Consider the following 26,659-nt stretch of genomic DNA (forward strand, 5'->3'; position numbering starts at 1 on the left):
CTTCACAGGGAAATGTCAATAATGTGGTCAAGGCCAACTGTGCTAATCTCATATGGTGATGGCAAGGTCACTCTGTGACTCAAAACGTTCTTTAATGGCCTGTGGAGATAAACAAAGAGAGTTTGACTGCTGAGGGAAGTTCTTAGCATCCAGGCAGTGCAGGTCTGTGTCTGCTTGGACGTATTTATTTGGTTGGTTTTTATAATCTAGTGCTATGCTTCCTGAAAGAAATAAATTCTAGAAATGGAAAAAATGCTTAGTGGGACTTTCAAAATGTTTTTGTGAGCATGTCAAAAAATGCTTTAAGGGACTTATGACTTAAGTCCCGTATGTAGAATATGAATTTGCAGTGTTTTTTGTTTTTTTTTTCCCTAAACACCTATGTTTCCTTAACATTTACCATTTAAAAGACACAACAGAACACATTATAGACTCTAGCTGCTTTAACAAATGCTGCAATGCAATCCTAAAACAAATCTAAGCGTTAACAAAATAGATGCTTCGAACCATTTGTAGGGCTAATTGCATCTGTAAGTACAGGGAAGGTGCAGGAAAAGCAGAAAAATGTTTAACACAGCTTGTCTGGCCATTAATCTGGCCAAAGGCTGTATTTTAAAAATAATTTATTCTGAGGTCTTCACAGAAAATGAGCACTGGTGCAAACAGAACATGTCCAGCCCACTGGTGAACACTCTGATAGTAGAAAGAGAACAACAATAATAACATTTAACTCATTCAGAGCGATTTACACATCCAAAATTCTTATGCTCTTGTTGTGCGCCATCCAATCTAGCAGGTTTTCAGGCACAGCATGTGAAACGAGGGGTGAGCAAGGATGTTTGGATGCTCAAAACCCAGAACTGGGATTCCCAAATCTGCCACAAACTCACAAGATAAAGTCAGTCAAATCAATTTGCTTCACTATGCCTCAATTTCCCAACCAAATAGACATTGGCAAATGATAAAAAATGTCTTAAGAACATATTTGGGCATATTTGCAAAATTGTCCTGATATTTGGACACACTTCCAAGTCATGACTCTCTGAGCAGTTCAGAGAAGGAAATAAAAAACCTTAAAATAGATTTATTCAAAAGGATGGATGCTTGTTGTGCTTATAATGATATTTTCTTTGTGCTTCCAGTCTAAAGAAAGTAATAGTACAGAATCACAGTAATCTTTATGAGATGCTATGGAATTACACATCCTTCCTAGTTTTACCTCACATAGATCTTCGAAATTAAGTTGGATTGAAATATCCCATAATCTTGAGTTGATGCTCAGCATAAATCACACTGTGAATTTACTCCTTGCTGAAAAGTTATATTTACTGAACCCTTTTCATTGTTATAAAGTTAGTTTGACAAAGATGTCAGCAAGCACAAAATAAATAGTGTGAAAACCACATCTATTCACACTGCTATGATTCTTGTTCCAAATGTTTCTGTTTATTGAGAAGAATTATAAAATTTTGTAACCTATAAAAATGAGGTCTGCTAAATCCCCACATGCTGATGGAATTCAGTCTGCAAACAAATTCTCAGGAATTGCTTGCAGGTTTTTTCAATTTTAAATCCATACAGGTTATTTTTTTTCCTCCAGCAATGTTGGTAACACATGTGTCTTGTATAATACTTAAATACTGCTTTTCTAATAATCCTTTATGGAATCATTTCATTGGATCCTGAATGGCAGGAGTTTTGTTTATTTCAAGGTAAAGAAAAGCCTTTAAATACTTGTGCTCTTACTATTGTTATTTTTTTCTGTTTAAAACACTGCTTCATATGTTGTTCTGAAACAACACTGAGTACGAGTGGTTTTGTATGTTTCCATAATCAGGGAAATGTGTACTGAGTCACAAAATATGGGAAAAGCTCATCAGGAGACAATTCCTTTTTAAAAATGGCAGGTGTGTGAGTGGTAGTGAGAGCTGAATAGTTAAATACCCAAAATGCACAACAATGGAGCTCTGTGCTGTGGGAAGGGTAAAGAAGAGACAGAAGTAGGGTCCCATTCTATAACGTAGCTGGTTGTGTTGAGAATCAAAATTAGTGTGCATGAGAGAGAAAAAAGTAGAGGAAAAATTGATATAGTGAGGAGAAATTGTAAAAAGTACTTTAAGTTTTACAGAGCTGTTGAAAAGCAATACCATAGACTTAACACTATTGTGTTGTTCAAAAAGATAGAAATGTACATCTTTAGCAGGCTTTTTTTCTTCATTTTAAAAATTTTTCACTGAACATTGAATTCTTTTCCCAGTAGACTGGCCAAGAGTCCCAGGGGGAATTATTTATCTCTAATTCCTAGTGGAGCTGCTTCCTCCCACAGTGAATATTCTGAATGTTTTTTTTTTATCCAAACACAGGTTTACTTTTTCAAATTGAGCAAGGAAGGGATTAATTCCTTCTCGTGCCATTGGCATAACACCAAATTAACCTGTTTCACTTTCCCTCATTTTGCCCTCTCAAAATAAAAATACTGCACTAGAATGTACCACGTGAGGCTTTGTCTCTGCTACTGCACATGCTTCAGATAAAAATTCTGACTGCTCGGGTGTCTTGGGGAGATTTGAATAGATCTTTTCATGGAAGGGAGTGGGTACTATGATAAATTTCTCATAGGACTGTTCTTTCAGGTTGAGATGCTTCATTACCTTCACAGTTACCTGCAGAATAAATGTGGTTAAACCTGTGGGGCCAGAGAACTGCAGCTGCTGTGATTGCTGTGGGATGATATTGGCTGTTTGCACTCAGTCAAAACAATTCTGCTGCTGTTGGAATTCTGTGTCTGCAGGGCTGTGGCTTATTCTGATCATATTGTCCATAACAGTTTATATTCTGGAAATACAATGACTTCAAAGATTCAAAACTGTTAAGGGGCACATTTGATGGTGGTGACATAAGGCAGCTGCTGTTCAGGCCAGAGGATATGAAGTTTTCTCTAATTAATGAACTTGTGTTCAAATTTACAGGGGAGATGGGTTATGATCCTTGATGATACGAAGAACAGAGAATTATTTTATTTGTGCTAAGCTCCTGGTCATCTCCAGGCTATTTATTTATGTGGGATGCACCAGTAAAAGCCTGAGGAAAAAAGGTTCTAATCCTCTAGACAGCTCCATATATCACAGGCAAAGTTGAATCCTCTTTAATCAGAGCCCCTAAAACTAGGTGGTGATTTAAAATTATCTGCTTGCTTCCCAGCTGAAATGAGGAAAGCAGCTTCTACAGCAACGTATGCAAGCGCTCAAATCATCTAAAACTGAGGCATTAAAGATTATGGCAGTTTTATTCAATATCCTGGAGGATGACAGTTAACAGCAGCGGGTAGAGAGCTGTAGCTGCTCGTGCCTAATAAATTCATCAAAGATTAAGAGGGGGAACAGTTAAATAAAAATATTGTGTGGTCATTCAGGTCTATACTATTCAATCATAAAATAGTAACCATTAACCAAACCTAGTCTGTGTACACAAAAGCACAGCTCCTGCATCAAGTTATGCCTTATCTGAAAAAAAACCAGAAAACAAACAAACCAAAACCCCACAAAATCAAAACAAACAAACATGCTTATTCCTCCTTTATAAAACTTGAAGATTGCACATGTAATATAAGTGGAATTGGTGTGGACAATTGGCATGAAATACATTTTTGCAGTCTCAAAAACAAAAATAGGGCAACAAAATATGTTCTGATTTGGGTAATTTACAATCTCTTTTTCAAAATGGCCAAACTCAGAAAATTATAGCACTGCACATAGAAGAGCATAATATCTTTTCTTACACTGAGATTACAGAAGCACAAATAAACTCATGGTACTGTTGAATTTAGAGCAGATAAAACCAGGAATGCAGCTGCTACCAGCAGTCAGGACCTGCCTGATTTTGGAACACTGGGCTCAGGCCTCATCCTGTCCCAAGGGAAACCAACAGGGAACCACAACTGTTGTTCCTACTCAAAGCTGCAATTGACTCAGCAGATAATCTCTCTCAGCTCAATTTAGAAAGCCAAAACTGCAACTTTATTTTTGTCAATCTTTCCTTTCCTTTCCTTTCCTTTCCTTTCCTTTCCTTTCCTTTCCTTTCCTTTCCTTTCCTTTCCTTTCCTTTCCTTTCCTTTCCTTTCCTTTCCTTTCCTTTCCTTTCCTTTCCTTTCCTTTCCTTTCCTTTCCTTTCCTTTCCTTTCCTTTCCTTCCCCTTTTTTGCTTTTTTCCCTTGTTTTCTTTCTTTATTCCCTTTTCTTTCTGTCTTCTTCTCTCTTCCAATTTTATTTACCTTATGGTTCTAGAGGCAAGAAATGGGCAGGTTTGCCGTCTCAGGCAGTAATAATTCATGCAAAACATCAAGGGAAATCTGGAGAACTACAGCTATGGCAAAATCCCCATTTATAAATCAGAGAGACATTTTGGAATGGAGCAAACACCACGGCATCTAAATTTCTCTAGATCCATTTTCTTTGAAAAGATGCAGAAGGACATTGCTGGTCCTTGATATTCCTTAGAGACAGAGATGAAAAAAAAAAAAAAACACCCAAACCCTAGCAATTTTATTTTTTCACTCTTTTCCTCTTTAATCTTTGAACAATCAAGTGGAAAATATTCCATGACTTTGTTTTGCATTTTAGGGCCGTGGTGATGGTGGCTGTGTTGGGCCTCCCACACTTTGAGCAGCTCTGAATTCCACTGGCTGAGGGGCAGAGTGACTGACAAGGGACAGATTTATCTACAATAAACCCCGATTCAGACTGAGCTTCCACCAAAACAGGTGCTTCTATCCCTAACTGCGGTAGAGGAGCTGAGGGAGGATAAAGAATGATGATATAAGAAAAAATGTCTTAACTTTGAGCTGTCAGTTCTGCACAAATTTTGCCAGGTTGTGAATCCATCTCTGTTACAGCTGGAATCACGTCAGGTCATAGGACAGGAAATATTAATGAATGTCCTTGGCTCCCTGCAGAGAGATGATCTCAGTTATTCTTTATTGAAGTCTAAACAGATTATGTGTCTAAATAAAATAGAAAACATCTCATGTAAGGCTGCTGGCTTGTTTTATAAATTCTCAGATTTAATTCTGGCGGGGAGGAAAAAAGCCCATAACAAACAACAAAACAGAAGGGAAAGGGGAAACCAACTACTTTGGAACTGAAGAAAACCTCAGACCTGCAAGCTTGGCTTTATGATAAGACACATTTCTGTGAGGTTGGAGGAGCCTGGAATTATGGACCAAATATCACAGCAGCCTCCCTCACCCTGGAAAACACTTCCTATGGATTTTATGGCTTTTTCTTTCCTTGTGTCAGGAAAAAATGGGAATATCCAACACCTTAATTCCTCATGAGAAACATCGTACTATGGTGGCACTTCAGAAGCTTTGCCACTGATTTTTTTTCTCCCAGGAAATGAGTAATGATGTCCTTTCAAGGTGTCTCTGAGTACTTTGAGTGAGTGATACTTGGAAAAGTGAAATCCTCGCCTTTCCCTCCGCATCTCCATTCCTCATCTAATCTTTGGGCAGGATGTCAAAAGCCTTCCCAGTGCTGTGACCACAGGGCACGGTTTAAGCAGGTGCTAGCACACTTCCCACGCCCCGAGCAGCAGACTGGTTTTTTTGAGGATGATGTTGTAGCAGTGCCATAAAACTGAGTTATAGTTTCTGTCCCCTTTGGCTCTGCGGGGAGTTCTCTCCCCTTCCATGCACAGGTCACACTGGAAACTTGCTTAGCAGAAGCGATTCTATCCAGGGGAGGTGACAAGTACCACTGGCAAGAGTTTATTTGTTCTGTATTACCATTTGGCACACGGTTAGAACAGCCATCTGTTCTCTTAATTTCGATCAACCCAATTTAGGCTGCAATAACACAACGCCGTTAGATGTGTTTCCAACAAAGGAAAAATCAAATATGATTTTTTAAATCATCTTGAGGGTAACATTACCCCTATTTAAAGACTACCAGCATGCTGGGGGAAAAAAGCATGATTAAAGAATAATTAACATTGTGATTTTAGAATATTCTCATTTTCCTACAAGAATATGATGCGCTAATTCGACGGGAAAGTGCTCACATTTTCTTATGAATTATACATGAGAACAGTCTCACATAGGAAACCTAAACAGAATTTTATTTTAATCTCTAATATTATGCAGTCTAATGGAAAACATTAAAACCTTACATAAGAGCAATTTCATAACTGGTTAGAGGTTAATGTGACCTCACTTAGAGAAACAAACATGATTTGCTAATGCCACTCGAATTTAAAGAAGTCAGTGGGTTATTTGGGGCACTGGTCAGCAGACAGTAAAGTGAGGGGTTTGTTTCAAAAATGTGGGTTTGGGGGCCCTTGGTCAAGCCCAGATATGACCCAGTTTTCCTCCACCTCTTCCTTATTTGTTTTCTTTAAGACAGTGAGACCCATCTCTTCGGGTCCTTATCTTCAAACCAAGCAGTTTGTTAATATATCAGATGAAGACATGAATTTAGAGTTTCTAAGGAATTAAGGAATGAAATTCTGGTAAGAAAAGCTGTTGACAAATATGAGAACTGTTAAAGTATTGGTGTAATGGCAAATGGTGACTTGTGTTAAAGAGTTTTCATTGGGACACTGAGGTTTTCATACCAATAATTCCAGTTTTAGGACAGTCAGGTGATAGTTCCCATCTACAGAAGGAGGGAAATCCCTAAATCCATGACTCTGAAAAGGAGATCACAATTTGCCATGATGGGTTCAATTACTGGACGGGTACATGGGGGGAAAAAAGAAAAAAAAAAAAAAATTACAGACGAAAATGGTGACATTTTGCATTCATTACAACCAGAACCAGACATTTCAGAACTGAATTTATGTGCGTGATCCAAGCTTGAAAAAGAACTTCAAAAAGTTGTTAAGGTGTTGAGCGAAAAACTGCAGGAATATTTCAAGCAATGAATAATTCACAGTAAATGATTTAGGAAGTTCAATCTGTATAACTAATTAAGGAGAAGGATGGTGTAAGAGGTAATTTCCTCATGTTCTGTAAGGACTTAAATGGGCAGAAGATTTCTGACTGCGGAGGAAATCTTTAATGAAAGCACAGTAAGATCCAATAACTGGGGCAAAGGTAGGTGGACCTAAACAATACAAGAATTTTCAAAAGTAAGAATAATTGGAATAATTTACCCAGGGCTATCACATGCTCTCCACTTACAAGAAATCTTTAATCATGACTAATGCCTTTTTAACAAACCCATAGTGTAACTTCCAGATATGGACTTGGGCAGGGGTCAATGGCAAAAGGATGGAAAGTGGAAATAAATTACTCTAATGGTCTTACTAGTCCTTGGATCTATATATTTTCTTTTCAGTCTCACCGTGAGGCAAAGTTATGTATTATGTTGGATGTTGGGGAAATATTTATGGGTTGTATTCCCTGGTCTTCCACTGACTTGCTGGCAATTGTATGAATCCATCTCTCAAAGCTTCTCTGTAAAGAATTTAAATTTTCATAAAATCATAGAATTCTTTGGCTTGGAAGGGACCTTAGAGGACACCGAATTCAATTCCCCTGCCATGGGCAGGAACACCTTCCACTAGGCCAGCTTGCTCAGAGCCCCATCCAGCCTGGCCTTGGGTTTAAATTCTATTTTAAAATAAGTTTAAATCCTATGTTAAATGCGAATGTAATACTATACTTGCCCACACTACCAAGGCAAGAGATAGTGAGGGTTCCTGGAAGCCTTTGAAGCCTTTGAATGAGACATATATTCCAGATATTGAATCAAGTTTTCAAAGGCATCAAGCACTGAAAGCCAAAAGAGATTTCAGCATCTCTGAAAATCAGATGTTGAAATTATTATAATCAAGTATTCAATGCATTAATACAAACACTGCTGAGGAGGAATAATAAATGGGAATTATGAGCTATATTTTGACAGTGTTTTTTTTAATTGTTGCAAAGAAGGCTTCTCTGTCTTCCTCTCTTGAAGCCTGCTAACAGTCAAACAAACAAAAAGCTTCAGTAGTTCTGAAAGGATTTTTTCACTTTAGAAAAATCTTTATTTGGCATATTAAGTAGGTGAGTCAAACAAATTAGACTTCATTAGAGCAAAGCAGGGGCGAATAAATTAAATGCGCCTGAAGAAGAAAACCCTCCCATGGATCAAGAGGGCAGTGGGAGCTTGTCTGTCCCATCCTGGCGCTTTTCTAAACACTTTTTCAAGTACAGAAGGCAGAACACTCAACACTTCAGCTTTGTCACAGCTGACAGCCTGTCGGGTTTAATGAAAATGCTCTCCGTTTAGAAGATGACAGAAATTACATGCATTTCCCCTTTTATTTCTCTGTCATCTTTTTCTGTCTCGCGTCTCTATGGGAGAAGGAGGGGTTGGTTATTAAAAGCATTACATAAGTATGCAAAATATGTTAAGAAGAAAAGAGGAATAGGAAAATCTTTAGCCCTGCAATTACACACAATGTCTGTTGGTGGGAAATGTGGGATAACATCTGATATGTGGCAATAACTATTTACTTTCAGCTATCTTTGAAGAGGGTGAGGGAAAAATCTCCAGATAATGCTTTAAGTGAAGGTTTTATTGTATGATTGCCTGAGTAATTTCCAACAGGAAGATGATCTAAGCAGCGTTAGATAGCTTGAGTGTGTTCATAACTTCTCCAGAAAATACAGCAAGATAACACTGAGCAATTTCATGGCTCTGCAAAGCTTTCACATTCCTCTTTTATTAAGTGGCAGGCTTTTAATAAGCGTGTCTGCTCTCACGGAGCCAAAAGCGTAACTGGAGCTGAGGAAACTCACTGTCAGGGCTGAGCAGGGAAGGCTTCACCTGCAAGTATCAGTCACTACTACGAGATCTGGAAATAGCCCACAAATCCATAAAATTCATCACCCAGCCACTCCACATCCTCATCCATGTCCAAAATTCACACCCCGGTGGTGATTCCAGAACTGCTCTCTGGAGTTAAAGGGAAGCTGTGTATTTGATCTTCTCACTTAATTTCTGTGTCAGTTTTGTTCATGCTTATCCTGAGAAGAGACAAATTTGATTACTAACGATGCCCTGTGTAGATCATCTCTCAAAACTGTGCAGAGCATCTGAAAATAGCGAGGGCTGTGGAAGAGCACAGAGGAAGGAATTTATTTTTAAACTTTGGCCACCTTTGTGTGATCATAAACTTGTGCACACTAGTAGTGTCCAGAGGTGTGAAATGGAGTCATGGAGAAGTGGAATTATGAAAAGAAATGGAATTATATGTATTTAGCAAAGGTGAAAATGGACCCCAGAAAGGGAAAGCTACAGGAAGCCTTCGCAGGCACGAGGTGCACATCTCTGCCTCTCAGCTGTTTAGGCTCCACTTGCTTGACATAAATGCAGAGCACATGCAGATTTCCTGCAGGGACCAAAACAGTCCCAACCATCTCAGTAACACCTTTTTATCTGTTCCTGGGCCTGCGATGTGGTTACAGCCTCTCCACTGACATCCATCCCGGTAAGGTTTGGTACCAGAGTCACCTCCCAGCTGGAAAAACCCGATGTAAGCCTTGCCTGGGCTGCAGAGGAGGTCATTTCACGGAGCAGGCAGGGCTGAGGGCATTGCTGTGGGCAGGCACAGGGCTGAACCCGCTGAATGCAGAGCTACTGGATGCTCAGGCAGCTAGAAACAAAAGCAAGGCAGGGTTGTCTCTGCTGCAATCCCCAAGCCAAGCCAAGCCTTTAAATGTGATTCCCATCTCCTGAAGCTGTCATTTTGTGCTGCCCACGGAGCATAAGGGAGACAGCTGTGCCTCAGTTACCTGTAGTTCTTATAACATTCCCTGGAATGCTCTTAAAATATTCCCTGGAAAGGGTAGATTTGCTTTATGAATATATCACGGGTGCAGAAACTGCTCTTGAACTGAAGTCTAACATCCTGTGATTTTCACACCAAAATTCTAAATATCCTTGTAACCTAAATTTAGGGGTTAAGGCAGACCTTATAAATGGCACAGATGTTGAGTAGTGTTGCTGTATTATGTGAGCTTTTGTGAGATGTTTACAGCTCTGTAGTTGAATTCTCACAGTTTGCACTGTAAACATCATGTTTTCTACATTTCTTTTTGATGAGAGTCAACTGACTGACTTCTAGTCTAGCCAGTGGGATGGAGAGGTGGTAACCTTGTTCTCCAATCCTTGGTCATTCTTTAGAACTTATAAATGCAAAGTCTTTGTAAATGAAGAAGTTCTTCTTCAACCTTCTTCTTGGAGTCAGAAAGTGTGTATCATTTTCTCTTTGTGTCCTCTAGCAACAGAGTAGCACTGTTTGATAAAAGGCAGGGTGGCACAAATGGTTTTGAGTAATGTATACACTCAGACAGTGTTCTGAGTAATTGGGACTGTGAAAGGAAAAGGAAGAAGCACACAGCATACGGCAGCACACATTATATCGAGGAGGTATAGTGTATCTCCATGCTAAACAACCCCACCACCTATAGTCAGTATAAGACTATATCATTTCATCATTTCATCATGTCTATATCATTTCATCCAAACATTACAACTAACATACTAAAATATAAGATGTAAGGTAGCTTTGCTTTTTTCATGTGAGCTTTTCAATGCCATGTTTCAGACATCAGGCTGTGAAACTGAAGTATTACCCATTCAGGTGATTTTACTACTGCACTCCACAATACCTTTGTTCCTAAGTCTTCTCTATGCAAGCAGTTTAATTTTCAGAGGCATATGAAGTCAGTATGGCTTCTGTATAAGAAAGAACCTCTTTAGCCTGTAAATCTGTAAATCCACCTCGGCTGGAGTTCATTGTAGCTCATGGCTGAGGAGAGAGAACTTCCCATCCAGCTCTCCCTCCTCCTTCACACCTTCCCTTGCTCAGCTCTTCTTCATCACCAAAGGAGCTCAACACCTTCTATGCCTCAATTATGGTGATTTATTTTCACAAAATCCCAGAATCCCTGAGGCTGGAAAATCCCTCCCAGCCCAGGCAGTCCCAGCTGTGCCCCGTGCCCACCTTGTCCCCAGCCCAGAGCTCTGAGTGCCACCTCCAGGTGCCACCTGCAGGGATGGGCACTGCCAAGCTCCCTGGGCAGCCCCTGCCAAGGCCTGAGCCCCCTTTCCATGGGGAAATTCCTGCTGCTGTCCAAGCTGAGCCTGCCCTGGCCCAGGCTGAGGCCGTTCCCTCTGCTCCTGTCCCTGTTCCCTGGGAGCACATCCTGATTCCATCTGGCTGCCCCCTCCTGTCAAAGAGATTTAGGGAGAAATAACATCACCCCTGAGCCTCCTTTTCTCCATGCTAAACCACCTCACAACTTATTTAACCCTGGTGTGGTTATTTAATAATTCTGGATAATTCCAAGGATGGTAGAGGGGGGCTGGTGTTGTTTTATTCAATGTTCTCTACTCTGAGGGTCAGAGCAGTCCTGTGACATTAAATGGTTGCTAATTTTTTCCCCCAATTTCTTTTATATTATGTTTTAAAGGATATCATCCTCTGTAATGAAACCATTTCCTTTCCATCCACTCTCTGCTGGATTGCTTTCCCACTGATGCATCTGTGAGCAAGCATCCTAACTACACTTAATTATTAAAAAGTCATTGCTCAAACAGAGCTCTGAAGAAAAGGAATTCTTTCTTGCTGCATATTACTGGATATTTGTTCGTAATGAGTTTCACCCTTGTGTATTTCCCCCCTAATTCTGGAGCCTGTTATATTTTATAATACTTAGGTACAGGTACATATATTTTAAGAGCTACCAGCTACAGAGGAATTTAGCAGATATGAAAAGAAAGAGATAGTCACATTTACCTCAATGTAAAAGTTTTGGAAAAGCACACACAGCTTAAACTACACTAATTTTTTAAGTGGAAATATTAACCAGGCGAGGTTTAAGTTTACAATGCATTCTAAACACGTAATTTAAATTTATTTCATTATGTAAAGTGCATTAGAGCAAACAGGTACTGTGTAGATTTTAAGGGTGGGTTTTGTCCTTGCTTTTAAAGTGGACATGAAACAGAGACAGTTCTGTGGATGCCAAATGACCAAAACTGCACATGTGACCATATAAACCACTGTATTCTCCACATATTCTAGAGCCAATCACAAAGAAGTAATATTTGAAGAAAATTTAACCTGTAATACTTTTATTTTGAGAGAACAGTGGTGGAAACTCTGGCCTTGAGCAATGTCAGACTTGTTTGGTTTCAGAGGCTGTGGCTTTGTTGGGCAGGGTGGGACTGCTCCTCACGCTGGAGCTGTTTAACTCGCAGGCATTGCAGGTGTGAGCAGCTGCACCGCCTCTCTCACCCTACGGCCCTGCTGCTGAATTGTATCGGATCACCCCACAATACTGAACTAAACTGGGTTATTGCACTGGTTTCTTACCCCGTATTTTACTTCAGATGCCCCTTGTATGTTTGTTAATAGTCATATAGACCATGGCACATTTCTTTCCTTCATTCCTCACATTTCCCTTAAAGATGCCTCCCTTTCTGCACATGAAGTGCAAATTAAATATGCACAAATTGATACCTTTCATGCATTCACAGTGTGACTTGGTAAGCTTGGAACTGGCAGCTCCAAGCCTGGCAAAAAAACCCCAAAAAACAAACCAAAACAATCTTCAGTCCCTGTGTCCTCCATCCTTCAGTGTGAGAGTAACAACCTGCAGATATTTTAAACCCTGCAAATTCTTGTGTCTTTCAGGACCTAGATTTCTCATCACATCCACGGGAGCCTTGTATATTTTAGACGTACAGAATGAAGATGGACTGTACAACTACCGATGTATCACAAGGCACAGATACACTGGAGAAACACGACAAAGCAACAGCGCAAGACTTTTTGTATCAGGTGCTCCTTTTTTCCTGTATCTTGCTAAAGGAAATGCTGCATGTGTCTCCCTCTCTCTCTGGTGTGCTCGGCTGGCAAAGACACGTTCCCGTGTGGTTTCTATCAAATGGAAGCGGGGAGCTGCTGCAAAATAAGATGGGCCATTTTAAAAGCCTTAATTGTTTGGGGGTTTTTTTAATCTGTTTTTCACATCTTCGTTGCTATTTCCTGAAGGCCTGTGGGGTGCACCTGCATTCAGCACAGTCATTTTTTTAGCAGGTTTAGAGTACTTTATACAGGGACTGTAGACTTGGGCAAGGGAAATTTAATCACCTGTGGTTCCCAGTGTAACCAAAGAAGAGGAACACTTTTAGGAGCAGTGTACCTGTCCTGCTTTGGGGTGATCTGAACTGTCCCATGGTGCCTGTTCCTCTCTGTTGAGCTCAGCAGTTCAGGACATCGCTCTCAGCTATAGATATTTCCACCTCAGGACTCTCAGGTTAGCTGAGGTGCATTTCAGCCTTCCTTTTCCTCCATCCCAATCCTACCCTGGGGAAAACAGCCTGTTCTGCCTCCAAGAGGGATCTCCAGCCAGAAGGAGAAGGTGACCAGGGCACCCATGGGTGCTGCAGGTAGACAGGATTGGATGGCAGCTCTCCATGCTCAGGGCTGAGTCCCAGGGCAATTTGTGCAGCAGGTGGGAAAATCAGGAGGTGGATGGGCTATTTTAACTTTTCCTTGTAGTTTTAAATTAACTGCTGATTGCTCTGTGTGTGGTGAACAGTTGGGTTCCTCACAGTCACCACACACTCAGGGCTCTCAATACAGTGCTGCTCCAATACACATTTTTCCCTTTTTTTTTTTCTCAGTGAGATGCAGTGCCAGTTGTAGGTGAGGTGAAGGAGGAGCTGATCCCAAGCCTAGGTCTGGAACATGCTCTCAAACATTTCTGTGTAGGATCAGCACTTCTCCACCTCCCTTTCCTGTCCCTCATTTGCTTTTTGTCCATAACTGCTCCCTTTGTTTGCATGTGAGCAAATCCAGAGTGCTTTTCCTACATCCACAGAGCTCACTGAGGCTGTATCCCAGACTTTCTCTTTCTCCCCATATCCTTACCCTACATAAGTCATCCCCCATCATCCCACTGAAAGCCCCACATTTCTTTTTCTCATTTTCCCTGTAGCTAAGTTTCCTTAGAGGTGAGTCAGGGTTTCCCAATCTGACAGTCAGTTTTAAGATCTGACTTAAATTAAGTCAATTCAAACCTTTTGACCCTTTCCTCTCCTCTTTTGGTCCTGTGAGAATAAAACTCTGGTGGTCAGGTCTCAACTCTCCACCCCCTCTGTTTGAGAGCCCTAAGGGAGACAGAGGTGAGCACAAGGTGTTCCATTATTAACATGCTTCTTGCCCTCCCCCAGAATGGACATTTTTCAAGTATTTTGGAGCCCTCTGAATGCACAGGCCAGTATTTAAATAAAGTAATGATTAAAAAAAAATAATAATAAAAATAGTGGGATTGTTCAGGTTAGAATCACTTACCAGTCAGTTCCAGGAGTTTCTCCTGTTGATAGCTGTTCCTTGTGGGTAGAACTCTTGCCTCTGCTTCTCCCATCCAGATGAAGAAGTTCTGCTACACCATAACCTGCCTGCTGTGGACTTAGGAGAGCAGGCAGGATTCTCCCCTTCCAGCTGGCTCCATAATATGGTCTGCTTCCGTGTGAAATCACGTTAAGGCTGAGCCAGTGTGGACATAAATAAATCAGGCTTGTATCTTGGTTACCACAGGAAAAATTCTGGTTACCTCACTGAACAAAAGGGGGAAAATGAAAGCTCTGCCTTGCTTGAAATTTAGGACAAACGTCCTAAAGGATGTTCTCTGTCTGGAGTTCCTTTTCTGTTCTCCTCCACAGACCAAACTGAAATAACAAATTTTACCTGTGTGCAATAACTGACTTTTTTAATTCAACTGAGTTAATTATTCTTGATCAGGGCTAGAGCAGGCTCTGATTTCCAGTCCTGCTAATCTACTGAGCAAGTGCAGCAACCAGGGGTAGAGTTTGTCCCTTAGTATTTCTCTAATAGGTTTTCCTTTTCCTTACTGGAACTTATTTTTTTAAAGAGTGACTCCTTTAAGAAATGAGCTCAGAGAATCCATGAACATAGTTCTGAAAAGTCTACTTGCATGAGGCCTACATTTTCTCCTGCCTTTTCCATCCATATTTGCTCTTCACTATTACAGTGTCTTTTTCCAACAATAATTTTGTTCTGCCATGAATCCCATGTCCCAAAATCATTACTGCTTTTCAACCTCCACACTCATCTTTACGATTTTTAAAGCACAAAAATTTTCTTCTTCTGTCCTTCAAAGAAGGTTCAAAGTAGAATATTTTAAAATAGTATTTTGCCTCAGTTTTTCACAATTGTCCTTGCTGGAAGTCATTTGCAGTCAACTGTTAAAGCACAGTAAAATAATAATTCAAAAGAGGCTAAACACATGTTGGAACTGGGTTATGATACTTTGTTATTTTTTGCCTCATTGCAGGTGATTGCAAATGAACCTTGGGATTTATCTTGTGCTTTGTTTGGTTTTTGACTGGTTGGTTTTTAGGTTTTTTTTTTCCCTTAGCTGGAATATATGAACTGTAATGATCTGTTCCAGGAACAACCCAAAGAAATGTTTTTACTGTGCATTGAAATATATAAGTACACAGTGGAAGAAAACACACCACAAGAATCATATCTTGGTTATCTCTGAGGATATTTGTAAAACCTGCTCTATGACAGGTTTTACAGGGTGAAATTTTCTTCATTAAGTAGGCAAATCTGAGTTTAGCTACCCTGCAACTGGGACTCCAGGCTGTGCTGCTGTTGACAAGGCACAAGTTGAGAAGGAAAAAAGGGAAGTGACCCCGGGATAGGGAATCCAGGGTCTGCTGTGCTCCCTGAGTAGGAATGCACAGACAATACCCCTAACAGACAGTTATGCTTTCTTATTATTTAAATATTTAAATTACTACTTGCAGCTGAAGAAATTGATTTCACATAGATGTAGCCTTGTTAAGAGCCAGGAGCTATAAGTTCTTGCCTGCTTGTGGTTTTACTCTCAGTTAATTCCCCACAAAAGAATCTGTGCCTGGTAACAGGGAATGCCTGATGACCCAAATGGTGAGAGAGGAGCTGGCTGATCAATTAGTCAAATTGACATTGGCCTTCCCAACAGCATCCTGGCAGATTGTGCTTTCACTGAGCCAGACACAAACAGCATGGCAAGCTCAGAAATTTGTCCCATCTCGGTGCCAAATATGGACCTTGAGGCCACTGATTCATCCAAAACCACTCATTTAACCACTGCTGATGCCTTCCTAATGAGACACTCAGCAAGCTGAATGTGGCTGTGCCCTCAGTGTCTCTGTGTTTTCCTGGCACCTAGAAAGCAGAAAAACCTCTGCTGTCACCTTTTGCTGCACTTAGAATTTTTTTTTTTTTCTGGATATAGTCCCCCCCCCTCAAAAAAAAAAAAAAAAAAAAAAAAAAAAAAAAAAGAAAAAAAACACTCCAATTTTTTAATATTACAGTTTTGGTTTCTGGATTGATAGTTTAACTTGAATAGCCTTAAGATATTTGATCTCCTGGGTGCCCTCCCAGGTTTGGCAGCAACTCATAAAGATATATCTAAGCTCATTTTAAACCAGCTATCTCAGGTACTGATTACTTTTGGAATAGCTTGAATTCACCATGAACTGCTCCTTTAATCTCTCCAGCTTCCTCACAGGAAAGTGCCCTGTGAGCAGCACCTGAGTTTGTTAAGTTAAAATGCCTTTTGAAAATGCCAGAACTGTGGCAATCACACCCACATCCAGTCAGTTGTGATTAGATATACTCAAAAAGAGGTCAGTGTGTCCGGTAGGAGCTGGTCAGCATGTGGAGTTTCCTTGTGAGACCGAAATCTTAGCAAAGTGTGTGCGTGTGTTGAGAAAATACTTTGACAAATATTTGTTCAGTATTTCTGTTGCAATAGCTCCAGAATGGGCTGCACAAAACTTTAAACCAACCTGTGTCTCCAAAATCTTCCACCTTGAAATTACCAACCCAGCACTATTTCTGATGGGTACATGCACCTCCGGTGAAGGCAATCCTGCCAGACATCTGTGAGATACATAAATCCATGCCAGGTGCTGCACAAGTGAGGGCTGCAGTTGTCAGCAAATTGAGCACAGAAAGATGCACTATTAAGCTGTAAGTTGGTCTTGTCACGTTAAGTTCTTTTCCCACAGAAGAAGAAAAGGCTTGTCTGTCAGTTTGACTGCAGATAGAAATCCCTGTGCCTTTGCCCATTTGTCTCCTGACAAGGGAATAAATTGCTCCTTTAATTCAAAGCCTTCAGACCACCGAGAAGAAGGGACAATGTGTTGGCTTCAATCTAGTCGAGAAGTGGCAATAATTGCTAAGGCAACACATTTCTGGTTCTCCGTGCCTCTCACAGAGAACATGAAGGATGACCAGCAAAACATTTGCCACCTGGAAAAAATCCAGTGAGAGGATTTCCAAGGAGCCATGAGTTGCTTCAGCAACATGCACTGCTGGATCCCAGCCACCATGACTCAGACTGGTGGCTGAGTCAGAGAAGCAAATTGTAGTTCCCAAAACCCTGAGCTGGCAAGTCAGAAAATGCAGGAGAAAAATATATTGACATATGTCAGATTATACCAGGCATTTTAAAAACTTTAATTCCATTTTCAGTCTCATGTGGAAGGTGAGACAGCACAGATGCTACAATTCACGCTATCACAATCAGAAGCCAAACTATTTCCTGATTACAATGCATTATAAGCATTTTTTGGCCTAACAGCTTTTACCACACAATGGTGTTAATGCCTTAAACCCAATCATCTAAAATTACCCCTTGTGGGTCCTACTACAACGCACCCTTCACAGTTCTACTTCTCCAAAGTATTTGGTCCTGTTTGCAAGGCCATCACTTGAAACTTGTTTCTAGTTCCATTTCTCTCTCAACAACATCTGTCCTATTCCATAACATTTCTAAGTCAGTACTTTTTATCTCAAAGCCTGCATACAGACGCATACCATGTGAGCCTTCTGTCAGGCTCTGAGGATTCTCTGCAAATCCATTTCCCACAGACATATTGTGATGTGGTTGCTAGAAAAATCCCCTGAGCTAGCCCTTACTCCCCAGTCCATGGCAGGAGTGGCCGCCCCCGGATCCGGCTTTGACCTGAGTGGCGGTGCAGAGCAGGGCTGCTGCTGCTCTCAACAGCAGCCAGTGGTACAGGGTCAGGGATCAGGGCAAAGAACAGGGAGGAGCCTTTTATATGCTTCTCAAAGGAGTTTATTCCTCAAGGGGGGCAGAGACAAAAAGCCAAAAATCAGCATTGTGCACAATCGTTTAAACGGGGGAGGTACAGGGGGAGGGTAAAATTCTTCAGCCAATCAGATCAGGGATACAGCAGGGAGGAGATTAAGGAGGGGCTCACAATGTGACAACCAGTAGGAAAGACAATGGGAGTGGAAAAGGTCACATGGACCAATGGGGCTTTGTGGAATAGGAGAATTCCCAGGAGTAGTTTAGGTAGGGTGTTGGGACAGCAAGGACTGACAGAACTTTCTAGAACCACAGGCAGGGATTAGGGAGGACTGACATTTATGTAGATGGGGTAAAAGGCAGGTCTAGGGAGTGATGAACAACTGAGCGAGGAAGGAGATAACCTGGATGATATTAAACGTATCAGGGAGAAACAAGGATGATCCATTGGGAAAATAATTTCACAACAACTTAACAAAAACGCGCCACCACAATATTGCTTAGTGAGTTCATTTTAACAGTCTTGTTGAAAAGAGCTTCCTCTGCACTCCCTGTTTCAGACCCAGCGAATTCAGCTCCATCTATCCTAGATGGGTTTGACCACCGCAAAGCCATGGCAGGACAGCGAGTGGAGCTGCCTTGCAAAGCATCAGGGCACCCGGCACCAAAGTACCGCTGGCTGAAGGACAATGTGCCCTGGGAGCCCGACAGCCGCTTCCGGCAGACGGTGACGGGGCTGCTCATCGAGAACACGCGGCCCTCGGACTCGGGCAGCTACGTCTGCGAGGTGTGGAACAACTACGGCACCGCCGAGATGATCGGGCGCCTCTACGTCAAACGTAGGTCGCGGGTTGGTGTTACCGGTGAGAGGGGAGAGATTGGACAAGCCCCTGCCTTTGAGAGATTTCTGGCAGTGGGCAGCAGCTTTTGTTGAGGCTGATGCCTTGGGAAGGCTGACCTGGAACAGAGACTGGACAGAGCTGGAGAGTAAAGTAGATATTTATTGAAAGGCCTTTAAGGGTACTCCTTGGGCAGGACAAGAGCCTGGCCAGGGCTACACCCAATGTGGACCTGAAATGGCCACGAAATGGTCACAAAATGAACAACTGGTCACGATGTCTCACAGTTTTCTAAGTTTTGGTCCATTTGCATACTGGGGTTTAATTGTCCAGTTACAGCTTTGGGCTGTGAAGTCTCAACCTTCTTGTTTTCTCTCTTCAGTCCACCACTAAGTTTATGCTTTTGGGCCTGAAAACTTGTAACCGTTGTCCTTGGTCACCAGCAGGAAAAGGATTTGTTTTGTCTCCCTACTCTGTGAAGAGAGCTAAGTGACACTGAATATGAGGCTCAGAACTACACCCCTAGGCAGCACAGAATCTGAAAAACATGAAAGTTAAAAACCAAGGCATCAAGGCGACCAGTGTTATGAATAGATGTGGGGGTTTAGATAAGTCCCTGCCTTCTGCCCAGGCCTCTGGCAGCAGGCTGTATCTGTATTGAGGTGGCCAGCACCCCAAAACTCACTCTCATTCACAAGTCCTTTAATAATGGGTGATTTGGTCTGTTATAGAATGAAATATTTATTTAATAGAGATAAAACTAATAGACATATGACTTAAAACAGTCTATATACTACACAGGAATAAGGACAAAAGAGACTACTAGTAAATAAATACAGCGTGAGGCTAAATTTACCATTAATTTTACAGCAAGCAAAGAAATTATTTAACTTAGGGTGCAATCTTTCTTACCAACCAATTTGTGATGGAGCACAAGTCGAAATCCTTTCCCTCAATTCCCAGCTGCAGAATCTGAGTCCAAACTCCAGCGAGAAGTCCCGAACAATTTCAGGGTGCGGGTGTGTAGGAGGCTTCTGACTCCATGATAATTCATGTGTCTTTTAGAGTCTTTGTAAAACAGTGTTTCTCAGTCGGGAATATTTATTTTTCGTTTATCGTTTCCCACATCTGCTCTCCAGACTAAGATGTTGATTCTTAGCTGGGGACTGAGCCCTTTTGGCACCAGAGATGACCCCTTTGGGCCTCTCACCCACCGGGGTTATCTCTTTCATATGTAACAGCCATCTGTGTTAGAGAGGGAGAGGACACATCCTGCCACAGCCAGCACCCCCAAACCCACTCTCACTCACAAGTCCTTCTGAATGACCACACAGGTCCACTACAACAGGAATTGCACAAGGAAAACAGATGGAAGACTTAAACAGACTTACTACACAGGATAACACAAAAAGAACTACTAGTAGATAAAACCATGGTGCATGATAGTAAAGGTACCTTTGTTACAGCTAGCAAAGAAATAGTTTAGGAGCCAATGCCAGTTGCCAGTGAATGGTAGTGATGTGCAGAAGTCTCCTAATTTCTCTCATTCCCAGCGAAGTATCTCAGTACCAATGTCTCAGTTTCAAGGAGAACTCCACATGCTCAGGGAGCATATAAGAGATTTCTGATTTTATGAAAATCATAGTGGTCTTTTATAATGGCAAAAGTATCTGTCAGTCAGTCACTTATTTCTGCTTATCCTTTCCCATGCATTCAAGACGGGATGTTTATTGCTGCCTAAGGGTGTTTTCAGCCGAGATAATTCATCACAAGACAGACCTAGTTTAGATTTAGGGAAGTAGGTAAGCCTTTTGCTGTAGCAGGGGGTGAAAGGTTGTGTCACAGTTGACTGTTGGTGTTGTTGCCTGATATCGAAAGAGAAAAACCCTTGCAACAGCCTTGAAATAGTAAAATAAAAAGCAGACCTTGACTGGAATCTTCCAGGAGTCCCAACGGTCATGGGCACACCCAGTGCCAGATCTCTACAATTTTATAAGTTTAACAACTTCGTCTTCTTAACAAATATTGTCCAATTAAAAGAGCAGTTGGTTATGTAATTTTTGGAGTTGGTTCAGGGCTTCTTTGCCCCATTTCTTGATATGTCTTCTGAGATTCTGGTCATAAACCAAAATGTTCTTCTTGTAGGTCTTCTACTTGAAAATAAGACTAAACAGTATTTCAGGAATGTATTAGGTTAGCTAATTGTTCTAAAATTTGAGAGAAAAGGTGGTAAAAATACTAGGAGCTACATAACTCTATAATAATATCCTTCAGAGCTACGAATGTCTAAAAAAATCATAAAAGCAAAACTGTTTAGGCATCAGTATCAATTTGTCGCTTTACCTTGTCATATCTTCTGTTTCCTTAATTTATCTTAGCAACTATTAAAGTCCTCAAAGTTGTGGAACGACACAAAGCCGGCTTTGTGGAGATAAGTTAGTTGGCCAATTGAGCGATCAGAAGTGCAAATGGATGCAATTTCCAGTGTAGCTGTATAATTTATCACATGGAGGATATGTAATTTAGAAGCATGAATTGGGTGCTGGAAAAGAAATTGCAAATGTTCTCATAAATAAAGCTGCCAAACTCTCATTGCCATGACTCATGGTGCTCAGTAATATTGAATACTCATACTTCCCCTCAGTTGAGTATTCATGTGTGAATATTCTGAAGGTTTCACAAATTCTACAAAGATAATTATTACTTCAGAAGCAACACACTGGAAAAGTGTTATGCTACTACTGTTGAAAAAAACCCCCAAATTATTTTGTGGAATAGAAATAATGGGCTGTGAACTAACATTTCCACCTAGACAGCGTGACTAGCAAACTGAAAAGGGAGAAGTTTGTAAGCAGTTCAGGCCATAAAAATATCCTCACAAATAATTGCACATAATGTTTTTGGGCAAAATAAAACTTAGGTGAAAAATCTGCCATTCATGAATTGTAACCAAGGAGCTTTGGTTCTAAACGTATTCACAAAATGCATCAAAATACTCACAAAAATGAGTTGAATTCCATCTGTCTTGTATGGTGCAAAGTCAAAACTCACAGAGACGTGATGTAATTGTACCGCTGATGATACCCAAAGCATCCCCAGTGCCTGGTGATGTGTTTTTCCTAATGACTCTGCACTCAGACAGCCAGTGAAGGTTCTCCGGATCAAGCTGGCAGGAAGTAAAAGCTGGGCAAAGAAATTTTACTCTCCTCTGCAATGGAGGATGTGGCTAACTTGCATCATCATGGCTCTGGGATATTGGTGATGCGCTTGAGTGTGACTATTTTACTAAATGGATTGTCGCCAGTTTTCAGCTTTTGTAGTCTTTTTATAGGAGACAGAGATTCTCAGTGACTTTTAACATGCATCTGAGCACAGATCAATTATTGCTTTGGACTTCTGTCTGTAATCCAGAATGTCTGAGGCCACTGTGTGTTTCTTTCCAGGCCTCTGTTACTGATTAACCACTATAGATTTATTCCAACTTTTATGTTATAAAATATTTAATAACGTGAACAAGTTGCTTTTCTTTTTCAAGTGTGTGTGTATGTTTGTATGCAAGCTACTAAAAGAAAAAATAGGATGCTCTGCATTTTGTGTCAGAGTATCAGTGGTGACAGTAATCCCTTATCTTTAAAAGGAAGTCAAACATTTATACAAGGCATGAGATGAAATCTGTGTTTTGCAGTGCTGATAATACCTAGGCAGCAGGATAAAAATTGTTTTCCTTGCACTTACATTTATGACTTTTCTTCAGTACTGTTCATCCTCTTTTTTTTGCAATGTAAAACTTGCATTCTCCTGTCCCCCAGTTTCTTAAGGCTGACTTGAAAATATTGTAGTCCTCCCATATCAAAGCAGAAAATCTGGTGAACCCACACACTAAAACACTTCCATGTGGCCATATGAGATGGATATTCATGTCTGTACCTGCGTTAACATCTTCCACTCTCGAAAGTTAATCTTGTAATTGGCATTTATTGCACTTGTTCACATTAGGGAGTGGTTTGGGAAGGTGTAAATTTGGTTCCTTTTGCCAGAAGTGAAACCAGAAAATGAGTTTCAGGAACGCACTTAATGAACAAGATTCAAATATCCACACTGAACTAATGTGAAATAACATCATGCCCTCCCAAACTTGTGTAGTGCCATGTTAAATCCCTCAGCAGTAATGGAGTTACTTGTCAGTCTGATCCTACTGTTCACCTGGGTGTGGGATCATGTGTTGAATAGGTTACCCCTATAGATCTATTTAGATCTATTTTTTCTTTTTTTTGTCGTGGGTGTTGGTGGCAAAAATGTTTTTTTAGAGTAATAGAGTCATCCATTACTTGTTTTGGTGTTTTTGGTTTTTTTCTTAAGAAAGGTATTGCTGTGATTTTTATTGTTCTCCTTAACTGAGAGCTGATTTGTTACTTGCACACAAAGGCACATTTATACTTAACATGCTCAATTTCCCTTTCTCTCTCCCTTATTTCCACTCCAACCTCCAGAGCCGCTAAAAGCCACCATCAGCCCGCGCAAAGTCAAAAGCAGCGTTGGTAGCCAAGTGTCCTTGTCCTGCAGTGTGACGGGAACCGAGGACCAGGAGCTCTCCTGGTACCGCAACGGGGAAATCATCAACCCTGGCAACAACGTGCGCATCACCGGTGTCAACCGCGAGAACCTGATCATGGACGGCATGGCCAAGAGCGACGGCGGCGCCTACCAGTGCTTTGTGCGCAAGGACAAGATGTCAGCTCAAGACTATGTCCAGGTGGTGCTGGAAGGTCGGTCTCCACCTGTCTGGCAGTTCTGGTTCCCAAAATGATGCACAAGCTGTCTTTGGCGCTGTTGTTTTTAGAGTGGTGATGGCTGAAAGATCTAGAAATAAAACAACGCGCTTTTGAGACAATGTTGGTATAGGAGGTCATAGCAAAGCTGGTCTTTATCTGGAGGCTTCCAGGGGCAGATATGGAAAAATACGCACCCCACACAGGGCATATACAGTTTGTAAGTTTAGAAAATCAGCATAATTGACAGGAATTCCCAGTTTAGGAGAATTCAAATTACCTCATTACTTGAGGAGTTGCCTCAAGTAATGAGGTAATTCTCCCCCTTGGTTCCACCTCTTCTGGAGGCACCCTTTACTGCTACTAGCTGTACTTGGTTTATGAGAAAGTGTCTTGGGAGGGTGGGTCATCCTTGGTTCCCAGGGTAAAGCAAGATAGGATTGGGGCCTTTTGGGATGTGTTTTGTCTTTCTGTCTATCAGGGTAGAAAAAGTACTGGAATTAGCTAGGAACTGTGTAACTATACAATAATAGTCTACAGAGTTATGAATACATATGAGGAATATATAAAAGCAAAAGTCATTTTGGCATCAGAGTTTACAAAAAAGTTGGTACTCATGAAATGTCTGGGGTTTATTGTGCTCTGCTCTTAAGAGAATGGAAAAATCAATTTGGAAAAAAAAAAAAAAAAAAAAAAAAAATTCCTTCCCAAGCAGGTCTCCGTTAAAAATTCAAACATTGATTTTCTGGTTAGGTGTATTGGCTGACAGCTTGGAGATCATCTTAAATAACTGATACAATGTTCTACATGATAATCAAGTGGGAAAAGTCATCAATTTGCACAGAGGCATCTTGCTAATGAGGCTGTGGTGTAGGCATGGCATGGACACTATTTTTAGAGTCTCTGTAGAAGAAGAAGAGATTACCTGCCTGGACCAAGTTACCTCGGCAACCATCTCCTGTGACTAGGAAAGCCGAAAGAGCATATTGATAATCTATCATGGTGTTGGGAGAGTGCAGGTTATCAGAGAAAAACAGCAGGGAAGATTTCAAAGACACTCAGGTCTCACTGGGAAAATAATGTCTACTTTCATCTCAAAGAAAAGCCTGTCACTTGAATTAAAAAAAGGGAAGGAAAAAAAAAAGGAGGAGGAAGAGAGGTACATAGTGTGCACACTCACAGATTTATTGGTCCTGTGTCAGCTCCCTTTCAGGATAAAATGCTTTCTTTTTGTGTTGCTGCTGTTCTGTTTTTTGAGGGGTGACAGAAAATACACCACAAAGGAAAGGAAGAGAGTAAGGAATGAAAATAAATAAATTAGAAACTGTCACATAACCAATGGGACAGAAATGAAAGAGAGAGGGGGCAGGAAAAAAAAAAAATGAAATCAGATAAAATCAAATGTTCTTCCAGGGATGCTGAGGCCTTTCAACGTTCTGAGAATGCCAGTGCTTATCTTTTCACCATGTGGCAAGCAAGGGAATTTTGCAGCCCTCTTTTTAAAGTAACACTTTCAAAGGGAAACAAACACACATTGCATGACCACAGAAAAGACTTTCTAACTAATACCAGGGTGTCAGCGCTCCTAAATGTTACCCCACTGAACTCTCTAGAGAGGTAGGTATTTAATCCTGCTCCCTGTTTACAGAGTTTCTGTGCACACCCATTTTCTTTATTCATTTTGCTGGTACAGGCTGAGTATTTTGGGAGAGAGTTCACAAAATAAAGTCTTTGAATGCTCTCATTCAGAGAAATATTTATGTGTAGCACAAAATGACCACAGAAATAAATTGACATCACTGCTGTTACTGGCAATCTGTATTCAGAAAACCTTAATTTAATACTTTCATAAATGGGGCATATTGTGCCAAGACAAAACTGCTGTGTGAAATCAGCCTATGCAAGTTTTGCCTGGCTCTTGGCAACATATTCATCCTTAACTTCCCAAGGAGCTAAAATCCACCAAGAGAAGAGAATCTCCAAATGTGTTGAGTTTTTGCTGTGTCTTTTATAATGAACTGCATATGATTTTAAAAGTTTTCTGCTGGAACACAGCAGTTTTTAGGGATGCCTGATCCTATTCAAGTGTTTTTCCTACAGCAGAGCCACTACCAGGTTTGTCAGAAGATATAGAAGAAACTTGCCATAAGCAAAGGGTCATTTAAGCCCTCTACTGGCAGAATTTCTTTCTCTCTCTCAATAATTAGGGCTACATCCTGGAAAACAATTGCTTATGTTGCTTCTAAAAAAGATCTTGGCTCATGGGATACGCTCCAGGATAGAGAGGACAAGCTTTACACCACGTAAGCAGTTTTCCTCTTTTCTCTCCCTTGGCAGACGGAACTCCCAAAATCATCTCTGCCTTCAGCGAGAAAGTGGTGAGCCCAGGAGAGCCAGTGTCCCTGATGTGCAACGTGAAGGGGACTCCCCTGCCCACGATCACCTGGACACTGGACGAGGATCCCATCGTGAAGGACGGCAGCCACCGGATCAGCCAGATCATCACTTCCGAGGGCAACGTGGTCAGTTACCTGAACATCTCCAACACTCAGGTCCGGGACGGGGGCGTTTATCGCTGCACTGCCAACAACTCTGCGGGAGTCGTCCTGTACCAGGCTCGAATAAACGTAAGAGGTGCTTGTCAAATCAGCTCCTCAAAAAAAACACACATAACTCATTGTAGTGGAGAAGAAGATTGTTGCATGTGTTGAGATTTTGGAATGCCGAAAACCAACTTACTGTTTTTCTTTCTTTTCCCCTCTCCTTTTCTCCCCCGCTCTCTTTTCCCACCCTGCCTCTCCAGCCCCATCTAGAAAGTGTGTGGTATGGTTAAATGTTGGAAGAACCCTTTGGCTTGTGTCCTCTAGTCTATTTTTTCCTGTATTCATCTCTACTAGTTCATAGTCTCTTTGCTTTAGT

General features: G+C 41.1%; 1 protein-coding gene across 6 annotated transcripts in view; it reads left to right on the top strand.

The window, feature by feature from the left end:
• DSCAM (DS cell adhesion molecule) overlaps positions 1-26,659 on the top strand; it is a 447,196-nt gene that overhangs the window by 243,961 nt on the left and 176,576 nt on the right. For all 6 annotated transcript variants that reach the window (XM_040055422.1, XM_040055421.2, XM_040055424.1 and 3 more), the window contains exons 4-7: positions 12,687-12,833; positions 18,693-18,971; positions 23,462-23,737; positions 26,078-26,374. In XM_040055422.1, coding sequence (XP_039911356.1) covers positions 12,687-12,833; positions 18,693-18,971; positions 23,462-23,737; positions 26,078-26,374 — 999 coding nt within the window. The remainder of the gene's footprint in view (positions 1-12,686; positions 12,834-18,692; positions 18,972-23,461; positions 23,738-26,077; positions 26,375-26,659) is intronic.

This window comes from Hirundo rustica, chromosome 2 (genome assembly GCF_015227805.2).
Source record: "Hirundo rustica isolate bHirRus1 chromosome 2, bHirRus1.pri.v3, whole genome shotgun sequence".
In the NCBI taxonomy this organism is placed as follows: domain Eukaryota; kingdom Metazoa; phylum Chordata; class Aves; order Passeriformes; family Hirundinidae; genus Hirundo; species Hirundo rustica.